Consider the following 21,592-nt stretch of genomic DNA (forward strand, 5'->3'; position numbering starts at 1 on the left):
CAAATCTCTCATCCCAACATAACTGTAAACTTTTTGAGAGAATAGGCCATGATTTAGGTTTTTTGTAGTTAGTTTTCAAGTTCATTTATGGGGGTGGTTTTAAGATTTTTCTCCTTGCCTTTGACTTTCAGCACTTTTGCTAAGTTATGCCTAGATATGGTTTTAACTTTGTATTCATTCATCCTGTTTCAGATTTGCAGCACTTTTTTATTCTGTGGCTTGATGCTTTTTCTCAGTTTGGGAAAATTCTTGGCAATTACCTCAAATACTGCCCCAAATAAAACCCCATCCCCACCCAGTGTAAGGGCATAGGATTTTGGGTGTTCTAGTTACTTAACTGTTTGTTAAATGCATACAGTAGTTTAATTCTGATAAGTTAAGAATAACGGCAGAATTAAATGATTCAAGTTGATACCAGAATTGTGGGTATAAATAGATATTTGGTTATGGATTTCCTTACTTATTATCCCTTACCACATTTTCCAGAATGTTTTCTGTAAACTACCCATGGAACTTACTTTCAGTGGATGGTTATTTCAGCAATAGCATTGCTTGCAAAGTTGTACCTATCTCATCTAAGAGGGAGATGACAATGTCTGTGGCTAAGACCTTTTACAAGGAAATATTGAATAGAGCAAAAAGGCACAAAAAACAGTCATTCACCTAAAGCTATATTAAAAGATAAATTCATAGTCAAGCATTTTTATAATTGAGTACAAGAAAGATTGAAAATAGTGAAACTAAATATTCAATGCAAAATGCTAGAAAAATAACAACGAAAAATAAACTGGGATAAAATACCAGTTTTATCCTCCAACCATTTGCCAGTTTTAGGCATGGGAAGAAAGGTAAAGATTCCAAACGTTCCAGACAGAAACTACTACTAAGAAGCAGAGATACCAGGAGAAAAGGGCTTCTCAACCTCAGAGCTATTAACATTTTAGGCTGGATAATTCCAGGTTATAGGGAGTTACCCTATACATCGTAGGATGTTTAGTAGCATCCTTGACTTCCTGCTAGATGCCAGTAGCACCCTCCCCTGTCCTCCCTGGTTGTAACAAACAAAAATTGCTTCAGACAATTTCAAATCTTCCCTGGGGGGCAAAATCACCTCCAGGGGAGAACAACTGATCCAGACAATCAACAACAACAAAAAAATAAATCAAGCTCTAACTCAACAAAACATTAAATCAAGCTCTGATTTTCAGTGTTTGCTGATATCTGTGGTGCAAATACTTCTATCATAGGCTATTTCGAGTACAAATGTGACATTACTGAATGTGGAGTTGGGAAAAGATGTGTAGTAACACCGTTATATATAATTTCTGTAATATTGTTATAACAGTTGTAAATAATGTTAAATGTAGTTAAATAATTGGGAAGTGGTGAGTTTTGAGTATTTATTACCTTTGTTTTCAATATAACTTAATTATAAATTTATATAATTTATTTTTAATAGTGCCTATATTTAGAAACTAACTCAAAAAGTTTCTAAAATTTTAGCAATAGGGTCTCTCAAGCTTTAGCACACTACTGTAATGTGGACAAACCCAGGATAGACAAAACTTAATAAAAACTACATCCCAGGATTAAGTCAGCTCAGTCTCTGATTAGAGTAGGGTGATGTTTTGCCTACCTTCCCCAATCTAGCTGTCTACCAGAGAATAGGATGAACCCTCTCTGAAAGAAGACTACATATCATCTATAGTGTAAATTTTCATACAGAATGTCTGGCATTTATACAAAAATTGCCAGACACACCAAAGTAAAGAATCAAGGAAAATAAATTGAAAAAAGAAATAGGTCTCTAGATGGCCCAGATATCCAGATATTTAAGTTATCAGACAGACTCTAAAATAACTGTAATTAATATATCCAAGAAAATAAGATGACAAGATGGAGAATTTCATCGGAGAACTAGAATATGTTGTAATGAATAAAATAGTTTTAGGGCTGAAAAAAATGTAATAACTGAAATTATGAACAAAAAAGATGAATTTAGTAGCATATTAGACAAACAAGCAGGTAGCATTAATGAACTAAAAAACAGGGCAGTAGAAAATATCCCAAAGCTAAGAGATAAAAAAGTTTATAGAGAGAAAATATAAGAAATATGTTACACAGTTTCAAGTATAACACTATTTATAATTAGAGCTACAGAAAGAAAAGGAAAAGATAATGGGAAAGAAGCAGTATTTGAGGTAATTGCCAAGAATTTTCCCAAACTGAGAAAAGGCATCAAGCCACAGAATAAAAAAGTGCTGCAAATCTGAAACAGGATGAATGAATACAAAGTTAAAACCATATCTAGGCATAACTTAGCAAAAGTGCTGAAAATCAAAGGCAAGGAGAAAAATCTTAAAACCACCCCCATAAATGAACTTGAAAAATAAAAAAAAATAGAACTGATTAAACAAATTTAAGAGACTGATCTTCAAAAAGATCAGTAAAGTTGACCATTTCTGTCAAGTGTAATTAAGAAAGAAAGGGAGGAAGAAAAGAATATAAAGTTCAAAACACTGAGAATGAGACTAGGATAAAACCAAAGATATATTCTCACTAATGTTGATTCTTTACTGAGGCAAAAAAAAATAAAAATAATAATAAAAAACCCAAAGATATGGAAAAATTAATTTAATGTAAGGGGAATATTATGTATATTCTTATTCTAATAAATTAAAAATCTCAGTGAAATGAGTAATTTCCTAAAATTAAAATAAAAAACAAAATTTGACTAGAGAAGAGCTATAACACCTGGATAGACCATTATCCTGGAAGAAATCGAGCTATCACAAAGATTATTCCTGTGGCAATATAAACTGTGTTAATCATACGAAATTGATGAAGTCTTACCAACTTGTTTGACAAATGTAAAATACCCCTATAGCCAAGATCTGAGAAAAGATATTATAACCAAAGCAAAACTATAGACCAATCTGTTTTACAAAAATAGATATAAGGATCTTAAATAAAATATTAGTGAAAAGAATATAGCAATATGTTGAAAGATAACATGTCACGACAAGGTAAGGTTTATTTCAGGGATGTACAAATGGTTAATACTGGAACATCTTAGGGAAACATGATCATTTAATACATGCTTAGAAGAGATTTTATAAAAATTCAAAAGATGCATTTTTTTTTAATTTAAAAAATTGTTAATGAATTATTAGAAGTAAATACTGTGTTTCATCAAATCTAAGAAGCCATTTGTAACCTGATTTTTCTATTCTTTCTTACTACTCAACACTTCTGACACCAACTATAAGAAATCAAACCAAAGTACTTTTTCCTATTCTCATGCACTCAATACAGCTCACACCAAAGAACGCTTCTGTGACCAGATGTGTGGGTTTTCCCACACACCAAGCAATTTTCCAGCAGGCACCAGCTGCTGACCTCTAATTTAATTCAATTCTGACACTATCTACCTGGAGATAATGTCAGATACCACAGGTTGGGGGCTTTGTCCACGAGACTGCCCTCCACTTTGGATGCCCATTGCAAGCCCTAGGTTATTTTACCTGTGCTTCTGACTGGCTATAAGTTGGAAGTCTTATAACCCCCTCCTTGGGTTTGATTAATTTGCTAGGGTGGCTCACAGAACTCAGGGAAACACTTTACTTACATTTACTGGTTTATTTTAAAGGATAACTATACATGAACAGCCAGGTTGAAGAGATGTTAGGGCAAGGTATGTGAGGAAGGGCGGGGACTTACATGCCCTCTGTGGGCATCCTAAAGCTACCGAGGGGCTGCCAGCCGTCAGCCATTTCACGAAAGACACTCTTAACCACTCTGGAGACTCCCAGCATTTTAGGAGCCCTTTGTTAGCACATAGGGACTAAGACCAACTACTGTATATTTCACAATATCTCACCATTGATTGAAGGATGTATTATTACTGTGTGTAACACTAAGAAAGAAAAAACTTTCAAATAACTTGTGAAATCGTATTTATTAGTCATAAGACATATATAGGTTTCAAAGGTGTTAACACGTTAAAAATAAGAAGAGCACAATAGAATCAATAGGATCAATGAAATATAAATAGTATTGGAACTAAATATTAAAAAAATAATTTATATTCCCACACTTGGTTCTTATACCCCAGTATCTTATACTCCAACAAAGTAAATATTGTAAAATATTAATAATAAGACCATACAAGTCCTAGAGGAAAATATAAGTGGGAAATTTGTGTAATATTGGGGTGAGGTTGGCCTCACTAAACACAATTCCCAAAGCAGAAATCAAAAGGTAAAAGACATATTTGACTAGACTACTAAATATTTTACATCTCTATAACTCAAAAACCCTGTACAGTATATCAAAAAAAATTTAGAGGCAAACAAACAAACCAGGGAAAATATATGCAACCCACATGACAGATAAAAGATTAATATCCAAATCAATTGAGAAAGACAAACATCAGAAAAATGGGCAGAAGACATAAACAGATACTTTTCAAAATAAATTTATATATGTGATCCTATTGAAAAAATCAACCTATTAATAATTTTTAAAATGAGGTAAAAGGAATATTTTTACCTACTAAATTAGTGAAGATTTCCAATATCATCAAATTCAGTGTCAATCAGAGTATGGGAAATCAGAACTTTCAAAATACTGCAGGATAGAATGTGAATTGATACATTTCTGGATAGCAATTTAATAAGTTATGTAAAAGTCTTAAAATTCTATATGCCATTGATTTAGCAATTACATTTCTAGTAATTTATGCTAAAACCCATTTTTTTTTTTTTTTTTTTTGAGACAGAGTCTTGCTTTGTTGCCCAGGCTAGAGTGAGTGCCGTGGCGTCAGCCTAGCTCACAGCAACCTCAAACTCCTGGCTCAAGCAATCCTCCTGCCTCAGCCTCCCAAGTAGCTGGGACTACAGGCATTCGCCACCATGCCCGGCTAATTTTTTGTATATATATTAGTTGGCCAATTAATTTCCTTCTATTTTATAGTAGAGACGGGGTCTCGCTCTTGCTCAGGCTGGTTTCGAACTCCTGACCTCGAGCAATCCGCCCGCCTCGGCCTCCCAGAGAGCTAGGATTACAGGCGTGAGCCACCGCGCCCGGCACTAAAACCCATTTTTAACCATAAATATATACCTATAAGAATGGTTTAATCATTCTTTTTATGATAGCAAAAAATAATTTAAATGTCTAAAATAGGGGTCTAGCTAAGTGAACTTTATGGTGGAAATATTTCTGGCATTTCAAATAATAGTGCAACAGAATATTTCATTATCTGGGAAGAAATTTAAAATAAATGTGTACATTTAAAAAGCAGTATTAACATATGATCCCATATTTGTAAAATGTGCATATCTATAAATGTATACATTGAAAATAGTTTAGAAAGTTATGTATTAAATATTAGCAATAGTTATCTCTGGATGGTGGAATTGTAGGTGATTTTTAAAATCTGTACTTTTTCATTTTTCTAAAATTAGCTTGCATTTTGGGTGTAATAAGAAAAATATTAACATTTTAATATTACCTTTCCTCGATGTGTTACAAACACTGAACAATTTATTTTTAAAACTTACTTTAAAAACCTACTCTCTCTATTCCAAAATTTATCTTTTCCCATGGACTTGAAAGAATGAAATGGAATATAATATCAAACTTACTTTTGAGGGCCTAAATCCCTCTTACTCATCTATCTACTCATATCCGCAGTAGATACTTTATGTGCTGCCTTCTCTTCTAAGTTGTTGCATCTTCTTTCTTTTATCTCCAAGTGACTGGTAATGGCAATGACGTGGCCACAGGGAATTTAGATTGCTCAAGCCTTCTATTTACTTCCCTTCTCTTGGCCTCCATTTCAGGCACCATTTCAAATTTTCTCCCTCATAACTACCTTCCATCTTCCTGTAGTGCTCATATGGTACTATTCTCAGAAACCTGGAGGTAATTGATGAATGGTGGGGCACCAAGGGCAGAAGATTTATATTTATTTCCAAACAGACTCATTTTATTAACTGTTTATCATGTTTGAACTGGGGATATTTTAAAGCAACTATTGATTGAGGGCTTACTAGAAAATTATCTCCTGTATTGTTTATAATTTAAATAGAAAATCAAAGCTCATAAACGGTATATAATTTACTCAAGTAACACTGGCAGTAAGAAATGGAGCTGGGAGACAGATTCAGGTCTGTTTGGCCCCTAAGGCACCTCCTATATTATGGTATAATATTTCCCTGTGTTTAGGCTGATTCTTCTTCTTGCTGAGCAATTCACCATCTGGTAGCTATCACACTCTGGTGTTAATTGGTGCTAATTTTCTGATGATGGCCAATGACTATACTTGGATTTTAAAGTGGAGAAAGCTATGATTAAGGTGTAATACATGTGAAGTTAAAGTCACAACTTTCTCTATTTTTTTGTGTGTGACTTTGAATAAGCTACTTAACCTCTGTGAGCCTTAATTTCCTCATTTATAAGATGAGGATGATACCCATATCACAAGAACTTTTGAGAGGATTAAGTAAAGTTGAAATGTTTTGTATGTAAAAAAACCACAGCACTATAAATGTGAAGCATTGATGCTAAAACAACATAAGGATAGGTATAAATAACAGCTTTCAGACAAAACTTCATCAGCCAAAGGGAGGCATGACATTTATTTAGAATAGATAACAGTGATGAAGTAGATAAGTGCTACTTTAAATTTCTGGGAAGTTTTGTCTGTTTCCTGGGTGGTTCATATTCTGGTGGTTATTGCCAATTGGTGTTGATGATAACTAACAGTAATTTCCTGCAGGGAGCGGGATGGAGAGGAGAGTGATTTTGCTCATCCAGCCTAAAGAGAGACCTAGAGAAACCCAAGAGACAATAGATAACTGACAGTTCTAATCTCTCATGAATTGGCCAGCCTATATCCGGAGCGCTCTGTGGTTCAGTATGAGACCCTCACTTTAGAAGGTTTATGGATGTAATGCACCACATTCAGAGAGGAGCAATTGATGGTTGGGAGAGTCAAAACCATGTTACTTAGAAGAGAGGTGATTTGCCAATCTAGCTGTCCAATAAAGCCACAAATTCCAAGCCTCCCCACAGAGTTCTGATTTACCAAGATTGTAGTGGAGTCCAGAATCGGTTTTTGTTTTTTAAAGCTCCCCCATAGTACTTATGCTTGGTTACCATGAGTCTAGATGAAGGTTGAGGAAGACCTGCCTTGGGATGATGTCAGTAGTCACGTAGCAAGCACTACAAACAACAGGCGGTGAGAGCTGAGATGATTTATCAATTGTCTGAATGTGAGATTGGCAAACTAAAGATTAATGAATATTATATGAAAAACCTAGCTTAGGATGAAAGATGATGAATTCACTTTTTGGAAGTGAATCACTTTTGGAAGCCTGATAGATTTGAGGTTTTAATGTAAAATTTCAGGTATATCAGTGTTCCCCAAAGTGTGTTCTACTGAATATTTGTTTCATCAGAATATTACACCTACATAATGCTAGTTCCAGGACATGTTATAGTATGTGTTCTTTGGGGAAAAAAGTGTGCCATGGACTAGGGATAGAAAAAAAGGATTGCTTATTGGGAAACACTGAATTAAAATAAATCAAATGGTTGCCTTATCACTAATATTCATTGTAGTGCTCCAGGAATAGAATAGAATATGTAGCAGTTTCAAAATTTTTTGATCACAGAATATTTTCTTGATTGAGGAACATATTGGGAGGCACATGTTCCTATAACACACATGGGAAATGCTAAAGTAGACAAGATATTTAAGCTTAGTACAAAGGCCAAAGTTACGTGTACAAATATCATGGAAGAGATGAAAAAAGCTATGAGATGCTGCAGAGACTTAGGAGAATAAGAACCAGTCATTGGGTTTATATTTGGCAACATTAGAAAACAACTTCGGTAGAAGTAGTAGTGGACGTAAGATTGTGAAGGTGTTAGAATACAACCTTGTGTTTTCAAACCACAACCTGAAATGGAGATAAGGTGGTAAAATATTTAAAATTGGAATTATCCCAGAAAATATGGTCATGATAGTTAAGCCATTGTAGTTAAGGTAGGAGTAGTGATGCTAACTCCTTATGATGGGAGGGAAAGCAGACTCAAGCAAAAATTTTAATTTTTTTGATAAACTGAAGAAAGATGTGAAGAGAGATGGATTTATAGTGCTAGAAATCAGGGAAAGATCTAAAGAACAGGTGGAATAAGTTTTAGAAACGAAGGTTAATTTTTCTCCTCTAAGGGATAGATAATAGGGAATTTTTTAGATTAATAGTTGTCTATGAGCTGAGTTTTCAATATTAAGTTTTTTGGATTCGTTTCTTTGCTCCTGTACAAGTATCACTATGCTTACCGTAGAGTAGGAGTTCAATACATGGCAGATTTTATATTAATGTTGCTGTTGTTTTTACTATTTGAATTACTGCTTCTTACCACCACCAGTGAGTAGATAAAGGAAAGGAGAGTCAATTAACATCAAACCAGATAACTTTTTGGTTTATCAATATTATATTTCATGATCATAAATTAGCTGGCTGTAGTCCATGATTCCTTCTGACTTATATTTTGTCTTTATTATCTTGCACTGTACTTGGAACAAACCACACTTTTGTTCATTCATGTCTTGATTCGTTTTTCAGTGGTCATTCTAGTTCCAATTTTTCTGCTCTAAGGAAAGTTGGCTTTATGCTGCTGGAGATTTGCACATTTTACTTCTATGTACTCACTTAAGTATATAGTGTTAATGGCAGTCGCATGACTCATAGTCTGCCTAAGTATAAATTAACTCCAGTACCTCTGTGTTATGCCCTCTTTGAGATTGCTCTGGAAGACCACCCAGAAGTTGGAATTTGCACAGATTGCAAAGACCCATTCAACTTTAGAAACAAGCAGCACTGATTGACCAATTACACCTGCATCCTTCAGTATGCACCAACTACCCATTTGCTCTTGATTGAGGTTCAAATTGTTGATCTTAAACTATAAAGGGCTTTATGGGCTGAATTATGGCTACTTTAAACAAGACCTCTTCCTTCAAATAGAGTGCTTTGCACATAGTGAGCACTCCATAAATGTTCTCGACTATGACTTAATGAATGTTTGGACTTTCCAGTGAACTTCTTTTCAGAGTTTCTAGATTGAGGGAAGATTTCTTGATAGGGAATCTTTGCCTTTCATATTAGTTGGGTTGGGGGTTTAATAGAGTGTAATTTTATTGACCACATGAAACTTATCTTTTTGGTGATGAATCACTTTAGGTGGTCTGCTGGCCCAGTCTGAGTAATTCATAGAATCCAAGGTTTTATAATTTGATTCATGTGCCCAGAGACAACCGTTGTAAAATAAAATAATGGTTTTAATAAATTCACCAACAGAGTAGCAAATGTATTATTTTTTTGCCCTGGGGCTGGGTCTTTTCTGATGGATTTTCACTTGTTTGGTGCTTACTTCAGTGCTTCCCACAAAGATAACTTTATAATGATGATGCTTAAAAACTTTTCAACGTAGAAGTTTATACAGTGTAAAGGAACATTTTTCACTTCCCTATCAGGCAAAAGGATGGAAATTCCTAATACAAACAAGTTGGAATAATTAGAAAGATGGGATGCTTTGTTATTTTAAATAAGAGGTTTTCTTTGTTTTAAAGGAATGCTATGGGGTCAGTGATTCTCAGGATTATCTAGAGAATTTAAAAGATTCCCAAACTCTTTCATCTGTGCTGTTCCAAAGTTTAATGTAATTCAGGTAATCATACATCTAGAATATTGATTTGGCCCTTGGGAACCAGTAATTGAGTACTGATTTTTTGGTCTCCAAATTAGGTCAAGAAACATTTTATGCCCCCTCTTTTCAAGGAAGTTATATACTAATCTATTATAAAGTAGGATTTTGGTATTTTTATGATTAAAAAAAACCCAAGAAATTTATATTAATCTGAGATCCTTTGTGGGCCCGTTCAGCTTGAAGTTTTCTTATTGGTCCTATCAGCTCACAAGAATAAATCAGGAATTATTAATAGCATTAAATAAAGGTGGCTAAGGACTCCAAAGCAACAAAACTTACTGTTCCTTTATTTTTCACCCATTTACTCACCATATCAGTTGCTGCTGTGCTAGTCTAAGCCACCATCATCTTTGGCCTGAACTATTGAGTATCTCTTCTTTACCTTTTTAAAAAATAGACTTTATTTTTTATTACAGTTACAGATTTACAAAAATATTGAGGGGATAGTTCAGAGAGTTCCCAGGTATTCTCTCACCCAGTGTCCCCTGTTTTTAACATCTTACATTAGTATGGTATATTTGTTACAATTTATAAGCTAATATTGATATATTATTGTTAACTAAGGTCTGTACTTTATTCAGATTTCCTTAGTTTTTACCCAATGTCATTTTTCTGTTCCAGGATCCTCTCTAGGGTACCGTATTACATTTAGTCATACTGTCCCCTTAGGCTTCTCTTGGCTGTGACAGTTTCTCAGGTTTTTCTTGTTTTTGATGACCTTGGCAGTTTCAGGAGAAATGGTCAGGTATTTTGCAGGATGCCCTCTACTGGGATTTGTCTGGTGTTTTTCACATAATTAGACTGGGTAATGGATTTTTGGAGGAAATCACAGAGATAAAGTACAATTTTCATCCCATCATCTCAAGGGTACCTACTAACAATATGCTGTCACTTTTGATATTGACCTTGATCACATCAGTATTTGTTGGGTTTTTCTACTGTAAACTTACTTTTTTCCCTTCCTTTCCCTATTGTACTCTTTGGAAGGAAGTCTCTACATACAATGCACACTTAAAGAGTAGAGATTTATGCTCCCCATCCTTGAGGGCAGAGTATCTACATAAATTATTTGGAATTCTTCTGCAAGGGAGACTTGTCTCCTTTCTCTCATTTATTTATTTAATCAATCATTTCTTTATATCAGTGTTGACTCTGGCTATTTATTTTGTACTTTGGGTTATAATCTAATACTACTTGATTTATATTGTTGCTCACATTGCTCTAGGTTTGGCCATTGGGGGCTCTTTCCATTTGGCACCTGTGCTCTTTTAATATATCCCCATCAATGTGGTGTGTTTTTTTCTATTTTGTTTTGTTTTTGAGCACTTCCTTACATTCTGACACTACTTCATGTTTCAGGCTTACCTTGTGTATGTCCTGCCATAGTCCTAGAAGATCAGCCATATCTCCAAGGAGCCTGGTTCGTTTTGTTAGCAAATAGTATTAGAAACCAAGATCTGGTTGCTAGGTGGGCTCTCTGCTTTGGCTTTTGTCTCACTGTAGTTCATTCTTCACATTCCAGAGTAAAGATTTAAATACATTTAAATTAGATTATAATTTGTTCTTTAAAACCTATAGATGAGTTATCTTGTATCTTTCAAAGCCACACTCCTTATAATGGCTTTTAAACTTGTGATCTGCCCTTGCCTACTCCTATGAATTCATTTCGTACTATTCTCTCATTCCCTTCCTTCTGGACACATTGGCCTTTTTTTCTCACCCTCCTTTCATTTTTTTTTCCTCTTTTCTTCTTCTTGTTCTCCTCCCCTCCCCCTTCCCTAATTTTAACCCTGAAAGTTTTAACTAATTATTAACTAATGATTTTTAATGTAATCCTGTCTATATAATATTTGTCTTACTAAAGGGCATAATTTAATGATTAATTTTATGACTTATAGTTATTATGAATATTAAACTGTTTTAAAACAATGGTGCAGATAGGCTCTGATGAGCTACATAGGACTCTCCTGCCCCTCTAAATAATTCCTGCAGAGTTCTGTAGAGTATAGAGGATGATCCTCTTACATCTTCTCATCTGCAGTGACATCTTCAGGGGCCAACGGAGTGTCTAGAGCACTAGTCTACTCTGTATTTCTCTTGTCTGAGTTTCTTTTACAGTCTCTGAACTTTTAGAATCCTCCAATAATTATGTCTAGAACTAAATATCTGATTACAACCTAGGGCAGAAATGAAAACTTCCAGGGAAAATAGGAAAATCAATATTATGTGTAAAACTGATATAAATTTTACTAACCTCCTAAGTCTGCCTCATCCCCTAGAGAGCACATGACAAATGTGTATACAGAACCGATCTTGAAGACCAGGCCAAAATAATAATAATAATAATAATAATATCACAAAGTGATATGAAGAGACAAAGAGATCCCTTATGGCATGATACTGGTGGCCTCTGGTAATTCACAGAAGCAGCTACTCAAGGTCCAAAATGCAGGTAAAGCACTTTGGCCGAATATAGCTGAAAATAGTGATGAAGAATAGGGAAGTGAAACATGGTTTATACCTAAACCAAGTTAAAATGCATAAGAACTGTGTATGTTTTGTTTGATGTACAAATAATTTTTACCTTTTTGGCTTTCATTAGAGGTTTGAGGTTGCTAAATATCTTACTGTAGAAGAAATGAAATGTATTAGTTTTCTAACAAAGTACCACAGGCTGGGCGACAAAACAGAATTTTATTTTCTCACAATTTTGGAGGCTAGAAGTCCAATCTCAAGATGTCAGCAGGTCTAATACCTTCTGAGGTTTCTTCTCCTTGGCTTGTAAATGTTCATCTTCTCCCTGTGTCTTCATATGATCCCTCCTCTCTGTGTGTCTGAGTCTTCTTCCTCTTCCTATAAGGATACAAGTGATACTGGATTAAGGTCCCCCTGAATGACCTTTTAACTTATTACCTCTTTAGAAACCATTTTCTAAATACAGTCATATTCTGAGGTAGTAGAGGTTAGAATGTCAACATGTAAATTTGGGAGGCCACAATCCAACCTTTAACATGAAGATATACTCTGTTCTTTTTAACATTATTTTCTTTAGCATTTTGAATTTATTCTCAATAGATAAAGGATTTTTACTTTAAAAGCCTTAGTCTCTCTGGAGATATAAATATATACAAGAAACAATTAAATTATTTTAAATGAAATATAAATCATACAGACAGGAAATGATATTGGAATTCAGAGAAGGCAAGTATCAACAGGGTCTAGAAAAGAATTGTAGAACCTGGAAGCTGAAAATAGCCTTAAGAATTATTTATTTTTTTAGCATTATTCATCTGTAGGTTTCAGTTGTACAGATGCAAATTTTTGTCAGCTCATAGTCACTTTTTTCTTCTTTTTCTTTCTTCCTTTCTTTATTCTTGGGAACTGCAAGGGGAAAAAAAAAGCTAAGTAGCTTACCTAGTTATAGGATAGTTTATGTGGGGCAATATTCATTTACTTCAGTAATCTCATTTCACTAATGAGAAAAATGGGGCTCAAAATTTGCTAAATGATTTGTCCAGGTTTCTGAACTAGAATCCAGGTCTCCTGATTCTTACTCCAATATGTTCTTAAGTTCATTGTGCCACTATTTTAGTAGGAGGATGTTTTATTTGTGTTTTAAGAGCACCTCATTATAAATGATGTTTTAAGAACAAATAAGATTCTCTTTCCATATTGTATAATCAGCTTATTTATATTATTTTCCATTAGCCTTCCCTCTCAAACATTTCCAGTTTCTTCAGTTACTTTTATTACAATTCTCTCATTTTTTTCTACATCATTTTGGCACCCATGTTAAAGTTGCTCTTCACAAAGTGCATACCATAGGTAAACTTTACTCAGTATCATTGCTTAAATGAAGCCTACCTTTTAGTCAACTTTTAATATGTATCAGGACCTGACCTAGGTACTTTATAGGTATCATCTCATTTAATCCACATAAAAGTTTTACCTATTCTCTAGATGGTGAAATTGAGACTTAGACTGCTAATTAACTCTAAAGTCACATAGGGCAGGAAGTGGAAGAGCTGGGACTTGGCTCTGGTCTATCCTTACTGGCTGCCTTTCCCACAATTGTTCCCTCCATATTTGCTTACCATGTATACCTCCAGTGCCCAACATAAAACCTGGTTCCTAAGAGCCCAATAAATATTTTTTGAAAATGGATATGACACTTGGCTTCTAAAATATTTTTATATAGCTTTTGCTCTTTAATTTCTTTGAGTTATTTTAATCTCAATTTGTTCTCTCAGATATTAATATTTTGCAGTGAATTTAGACTTCTCCTTGAACATGATTTATTTGTTTTTAATATTAGCAAATTTTAAGACTTTCGCATACTTTAGTGATATTTCTTAACCAAGCAACCATCAATCTTATTTTTACATGAAAGTAAGAAGATATATAATACAATATTTTGTTAAACCTCATGATTCATCATAGTAGTTGTAATTGTATCATGTTTTCAGAGTGGCTTGGCTTGACTGAATTCTTGCTGTTCTTTTGCTCATGACTATTCTGATTTCTAAATTTCTGGGTTTTTTAACTTATATTTTTCAGTTGAAAAATTAACTGTGGAGTTAATGGGCACCTTTTCTTTGTATCTTTTTCTCATATGTCAGTTGTGACAGCTAATGTGTGTTTAAACATTTAAATTCGTTGTATTTTCTTTCTTTGTATTTTTTTGTCTTTTATATTTATAGCATCATTATTTTTAAAACATAACATAGTTCTAAATTTTAAACACAGCAGATAGCTCATAACCTACTATTGCCATAACAATATCAATTAGAATATGTTGGGTTAAAAGAACAGAAATACTTAAGTAAAGGTGGCCTAACTGAGTAAGAGCTCTAGAGAAAGGCTGGTCTGGAATTGAAACGACAGCAGGGTTCTGTGCTGGCTTTTCTGTGATTCTCTTGGCCTTTCCCCCGGGGTTGCAAGGTTCCAACAACATTTCTAAACGGCATAATCTTACGTGGTAATTTCGAAGGCAGGAAAGAGGGAGAGAGTAGAAATCACCCCCTCCTTTTCATGGAGAAGAACCTTCCTAAGAAGTATCACTAGCAGCCTTCACCTTTCCTCTTACTGCTCAGCACGGGGCTTATCCTGGTACCAGTTGCTGACCAAGAATGGGACCACCGTGAATGGCTCAGCCCAGTCATGACTCATCCCTGGGGTGGGCACATTTTTAGCAACCTTCAAAAACTAGAATTCTGTTATTGAGGAAAAGGGAGTCTAGCTGTTTGATAGGCAATTAGTAGTGTCTGCCACTATTACTGAATTCTTAGTATGATCAAATAACCATATGAACAAATGTAGAAATACAACTCTGGTAAGTGCAAAGGAGTGACTGGTGTTACGAAACTAAAGGGATTTAATCAAGTCTAGTATCGCTTCTTTAAAGAATTGATAATGAAAATAATATGCTTTAGAAAGACAGTTTAGGGAGTTTGAGAAGTTAGGTAGGCAAAGGGGTTAAGGTAGAATAGAGTGGGGGAGGGGGAGAAGGGAGCATTCCAAGCAGAGGAAGCATATTGTGTTTATGTACAAAGGCACATAAATATTCACTGCTGTTATTAGTAGTCTCTGGTCTGATTAAGGCCTTTGAATTACTTTGGGGGTAGGAAGAAATTCTTAGATTTATAGTAGGTAGGACCTGAAATACTGGAAATTCTGAAAATTTTCCATGCCTTTTAAGGGGACAACAGGACAGATTATTTGACTTGGATTGTCCTACAAAATCCTTGCTATGGAGTTGCCATATATAATGCATTTATAGGCAAAAATCAGTTTGCCTCTCCTGCTCCTTCCCTTTAATAATTTCCTACAGCTATTAATAGAACCATTAGTTGACATCAGTTAAAAACAATACGAACAGCGCTGTCACTTTTCTGCCTGTTTTATGACACCTTTTGGAACCTTAATATCATTAACCTATGGTTGATACTTACATGATACCCATTTTAAAATTTTTGATAGAGTTGGATATTGAACAAAAAAACAATGTTCTTTGAGACTTTGTGGATTCCCTAAGAGAGACAATAAAATAAGATAAGGTAAAATAAAATATCTTTTGACCTCAGTACACATAGAACTTTATGGATACCTGTGTATTAAAATTTGTCCTGTGTATACAACTAATCAGTGATTGAAACCGCCCTCTTTTTGAAACTCCGCAACTCTATTATCCAAAGACTGTATATGTTACATATCTTAATTATTTTAAAAGTGTTAATGATAACTTGAATTCTCCTATCTACCCTTTCCAGTTAACAATTCATGAAAACTATATTTTCAGGCTTAAAAATGTGGAAGCTTTTAGTTCAAACCTTTTAAAATATGACAATATTGCTATTGTAGATAGAACATAGGCTCAACTGCTCTGACAGGACTCCAAAATAATAGTGGCTTAAGCAAAATAACAGTTTGGGATTAATATGGCAGGTCTGTAAGGCTCCTTTTGTCTTACTGCTCTACTGTTCTAATATTAGTCTTTCTCTCATGATCTAAAAATGTCTGCTTCAGCTCCTGGAATCACATTCACATTCCAGCCAGTCAGAAGGAGACAGGAAGAAGGGAAGAGGTGCAGTCCTCCCCTTTAAGTGCATAACTCAGTTGTTAATGCACATCACTTCTATAATACTTGCATCCTTTTGGCAAGAATTTAGTCATATGGTCAGTACTAGCTACAGAGAGTTGGGAAATATTGTGGAAATACTGTCCATATGCTCACTTAAAACTGAGAGATTCTATTTCTAAAATAAAAAAGGGAAGGATGGCTATTGGAGGGCATTAACTGTGCTATAATCACCATCTTCTGGTAACTGTGAAAAGAACTGGTTGAATAGTTTTAAGCTTAGATGTGAGTTTATAATCCAGGGGTAAAATGGTGTCTGCAGAGACACAATTATATTTATGCATATTATACTCTATTTGATGCATTTTTGTATTCCTCCTGTCTAGCATAGTATAGCACGGAAAATAAGAACATAAGAAATGTGTTTGGAATGAATGAATGAACACCCTTCTTTGCCTTTCTTGTATAATCTGTGTTATGTATGTATTCTTTATTTTTTATATGTGTCACTTACTTGTTCCTATCTGTATTAATATTTAAGAATAGAAATGATCACAGTCCATAGTCTGATAGAGGAGTACTTTGTATCTCCATGGGTATATCTAAAATTTTATAGAAGTCTCAATTAATTTATACCATAGGACCAATTTTCCCTGCCCCTAAAACTGACAGTTTTAACTTCTGTTATCATGTTTTAATTATTAATAGAGTAGCTGTATTTGTTTGAATGTTCAGCACTGTGTCTGAGAATTTTGAATTTTTTTTTAAACTAATAATACCTAGAATCACTAATTGGTTTGTGAAGATGTTTCCTCTGCACTTTGTATGTATATTTTATATATTGACCAGCTATCTCCGAAGAAGATAAGATGATCTGAGGAAAAAAAAAGTTTTTTGACATGATTTTATATATCTCAAAATAGGCATTTTATAGAGATTTTGGTCATTATATCTTGTTTTTGGCCTTCAGTTATTATGATTTACACTCATTTGTTCCTGTATTAAAATTCCTACCACACCTTTCTTTTTAATAACTCTTGAGTGCCAGGGGCTGCTCTCAGTGTGGGGAATGTGAAGGTGCGTGGGGCCCATGCTGCACCTCCCTGAGCTTGGAGTCCGTGTCACACAGCGTGGGGATGGCTGTGCTGTGCTGGCCCCACACTGCGCAGCCATGGGGGTGAGGGTGAGTGGGAGCGAGGAGCTTGCGAGGCGCGGGGGCGGGCGGGATGCTGATGTGATTGAGGTGAGGCTGGTTAGTTGAGAAATAATATGGCAATAGTTCGATTTGGTAGGAGTCAAGGATACAAAGTGTGGATGGGGCTGGAGCGCTGGATCATGGAGAGTCCCTTAATACACTACACAGGGGATTGTGAGCTTAATGTCTTCAGGTCAGTAGCTTTCAAATGTTTTTGTTCATGACTCATAGTAAGGCGTGTGTTTTTACACAATGACTTATTACTAGGCCTGGCCCTAATGTTTGCAGGGCCTGGGGCAAGAGGACAAATGGGAGCATATATACAGTAAAGCTAAATATTTAAAAGTTATAAATCAAGGCAACAAACTGTTAGGAAAGGATACACCAACCTACCCTGACAAATATATGTTATAATGAAAAATGAAAACTGAGTGTAAAATCATTGATGCCAAATAACCGAGAATAGTGCAAATTTAAAATTAATTTTGTATTCCATCAAAAGACTATTAATTTACCCAAGGAAATGCCAGGCCAATGGCAACTGGGCCAAGTGGGAGGAGAAGCGGGGAAGGCTCACTCAGCCTTCTCTTCCAATGGCTGTGGCATCCATAAATCAAACACCTCCTTTCTCTTTATTGGAAGAGTGGCTTTTTCATTTCTGCCAGAGACTCTGACCACCAACCCATTGCCCCTTCTCTACTCCCAATAGCCAGGCATTGAGTTCCTGGGCCATCTAGGCCATGCCAATCCAGTCCAAGGGCACCCTCCTTCCTCCAGGTACTGCCCATCCTCCACCCTTGCAGCAAGGTTTGCATTTAGAACTCTCTGAGCAGGAATCCACATGAGGACTAGTGAGAACAGCTGGTTCCTGCCCTCTTTGCTCCACCTTCCTTTCACACCTCCAGGGGATGAACGGGCCCTTCAAGCCTTAGGTCCAAAATGCTTCCTTCAATTAACAGCCTTTGACCAGCACTTGGACTGGAGGCACATACACACACACACACACACACACACACACACACACACACACACACGTAGCACTGTTGGACATGAGGAAGGGGCTCACATAGGCTGGAAAAGTGGCTTAGGGCCATTTGGCTGGAGAATAGTGGAGACCCTGGTACCCAATAATGGATCTGAAGAAAGAGAGGATACTGGTTATGAGGTAACTGAGCCAAAGATAGGCCTCAAGATGGTAATGGTGAGGACAGAGTGGAGGGGAAGTATTGATAGAATCAACAAATCTTGATGACTAATGAGATATTGGGGTGCAGAAGAAATCTAGAATAATACCAGTGATTTCTGATATGTGGCATTTGAGGTCACAGTATGACATTCAGGTCGTTTGTTAGTTGAATATATGGGTTAGGAGGTAGTTAAAGAAATGTTTTCTAATGCATGGTTGCTGAATGATTTGATTTCTAATCATTTGGAAGGTTTGTTAACATGTAAATGTCTAGGTCTCATCTGCTGAATCAGAATCACAGGGCGGTGTCTGGAAATCTACATGTTAGTAAGCTTCTGAGGTGTCTTAGAGACACATCCAGACCCCAGAGAGTAGGAGGAAGGTTTTAAGTGGAATGAGGATCGAACTCTGGGGCTTACCAACACTTAAGCACAGGAAGAGGAAGGGAAGTAGTAAGCAGACACTGGAAATAAGTGGGCAGCATGTCCAATGAAGGAGAGAGGTTTAGTAAAGTAAGGAATGTAACAGCGTTTTTGCATTTAACATTAGAAAGCTTCCAATAAATGCAGCAAGGGCAGTGGCAGTGGTTTAAGTGGTGAATATGTTGGGAGATCAGGAAAGGAAGATGCATGATATAGGATGTAGTCTATCCTTTCAGTGAACTTAACTGTAAACCCAGAAGAAAGAGGGTTAACAAAGCAAGGCACAGATTTGAAGAAGGGCTTTTAAAAAATTTTTGGAGCACTTATATGCTGAAGGGAGGAGGAACCTGTAGGGAGCCAGATATTAAAGATATGGCAGAGAGAAGGAGTAATTGATACAGTCTGTTTTCAGGGGAATGAGAGATGCATTTTAGGACCCAGATGGAGGGAAGCTTAGACAGAAGGAAGAACACCTGTGGCTGGTATACAGCTAAGAAGGAAAGAGGGTGTGTACAGACAGAAACTTCCCTAAACAGACATTTGGACACCAGCCCCAGGCACTGTTTAGGTGCTGTGGCCTCAGAGGTTAAGGAGGCATGGCTGTCATCTAATGGGGAAGATAGATGAGGAACACGTAGGATAACGTGTGGTAATTGTCATTAGAGTTGTGCTCAGAGAAGGCGGAAACAGGAGGATACGAGGCAAGGCTCTCCAGAATGGGAGAGAAAAACGTGCAAATGGGTTGGAACCTGAAATTGGAGGCAGGGACATGTACAAGAAGGATTGAGATGAAGACTGTGGTTGGGCCAGGGTTTGGGGAAAATGTGGGCCTGGGTTACAGTGGTGCTTGTTGATAACCATGGATGCAATAATACACACACACACACACACACACACACACACACACTAAGAGAGAGACGCAGTTATTGACTTTGTTAAAGCATCAGGTGAAACTTTATTTCGGAGTACTTGAGAAAATGAATTTTTATAACCAAGGAAGCTGCTACTTGTTTATCCCTCCCTCCCCCTCCCCCTTTGATGACTTTTCTTGAAGCTAATTTAGGTAAAGAAAGCCACCGCTACCAAAAGTGCTTTGGCACCCTGGCATAATTTCAAAGAAATCTTCTTTCCCACTTAGTTAACTACATTTCCCCAGGAAAAAAAAAAAATCTCTGTCAATGTAACATCCTTTAACAGGACTCCTGCTGGTCGGTTCTTGTATCTTGCTGTGGCAGCTGTGAACATATATACTATTGATTGTTAACGTGTGATATAAATCCAACTGGGGCATGCCCACTAATTGGTTTGCGAGCTAGATATAGACAATGCTGTCTTATAGTAGCTTGTGTAGATAGGCCTAGTCATAGGGTTAATTCTGCTTGACAGCACATCAGCAGCATCTTGAGAGTAATTACTCAACAGAAGTTTTCCCACAGCTGAACTGAGAGCTTCAAAGGCTTCTGAATTTATAACCAGTATTAACCTATATCTGAAACATAATGTTCCCACAAGGGCTCAGATTCTTTTTCTCCTTCTTATTAAATGTATGGAGTTACTAGGTTCATTTGCTGTGTGCTAAGAACTTAGTGGAAAAAAATTACTCAGTGTTGAATAATTTAGAATCTTTAATAATAAAGAGGATGACTATAAATTTGGTTTTGTATTGCTTTATAATATTACTGAAACAAGTTAATCTGCAAAGACCAGGTCCTTTTTGAAAACATAATTTATTCTCTTTCTCTCAAAAATAAGTTTAAATAGTTAATTTTTTTTCTATACTCTGTTATCTATACTGATATGTGCATGTTTAAGGGGCCTAGGGTACATTTAAAATATATTTAAAATGGTTAAAATAAATATTTGTTTACATTTTAGAAAGCTGTTTTACTTTTTGACCAGTATACTGAAATCTGTAACTATTACAGCCCCTCCCCCCATAAAATAACTTGTTCTTTTACAAACAGTTTTTATATTGTAAAAAATTTCTTTCACTTTGCAGGTCAGAAACCAAATTTGATTCCAGTTCAGGTATGTTTACATTAATAATGCTATTCTGAGTATATTTTATTTACGTTATTTTCTGAGGAGTAATTCGTCAGATAGAGAACCATTTTGATTTTAAACAGACTGGCTAGTCTCTTTTCAAAACATGAGTCTCACCTGAAAGCCAGTCTATTGACTGCTTCACATCATAACTTGAGATGTTCACTTTGGGATTCTGCATAGTTCTGCAATAAGCATTAAATGCCCTACATATGCAGAGTTTTATTTGAAAAGGAGAAATGGGGTTGTACATACTTATTGCTCAAAATAAAATATAATTTTCTCAGTGGATAAAGCATCTTGAGTAATTTGAAGATTCTCTGCAAGTGATTTGCCACCAAATGTGGGGGATGGATGCATTTAATCCAGCAAACTATAGAGTTCCAGCC

At 35.8% G+C, this 21,592-nt stretch overlaps 1 protein-coding gene across 2 annotated transcripts in view; it reads left to right on the forward strand.

Annotated features, from left to right (window-relative positions):
• Positions 1 to 21,592, forward strand: part of MSRB3 (methionine sulfoxide reductase B3) — a 294,311-nt gene that overhangs the window by 60,095 nt on the left and 212,624 nt on the right. For both annotated transcript variants that reach the window (XM_076007462.1, XM_012782398.2), the window contains exon 5: positions 21,160 to 21,188. In XM_076007462.1, coding sequence (XP_075863577.1) covers positions 21,160 to 21,188 — 29 coding nt within the window. The remainder of the gene's footprint in view (positions 1 to 21,159; positions 21,189 to 21,592) is intronic.

This window comes from Microcebus murinus, chromosome 10 (genome assembly GCF_040939455.1).
Source record: "Microcebus murinus isolate Inina chromosome 10, M.murinus_Inina_mat1.0, whole genome shotgun sequence".
In the NCBI taxonomy this organism is placed as follows: domain Eukaryota; kingdom Metazoa; phylum Chordata; class Mammalia; order Primates; family Cheirogaleidae; genus Microcebus; species Microcebus murinus.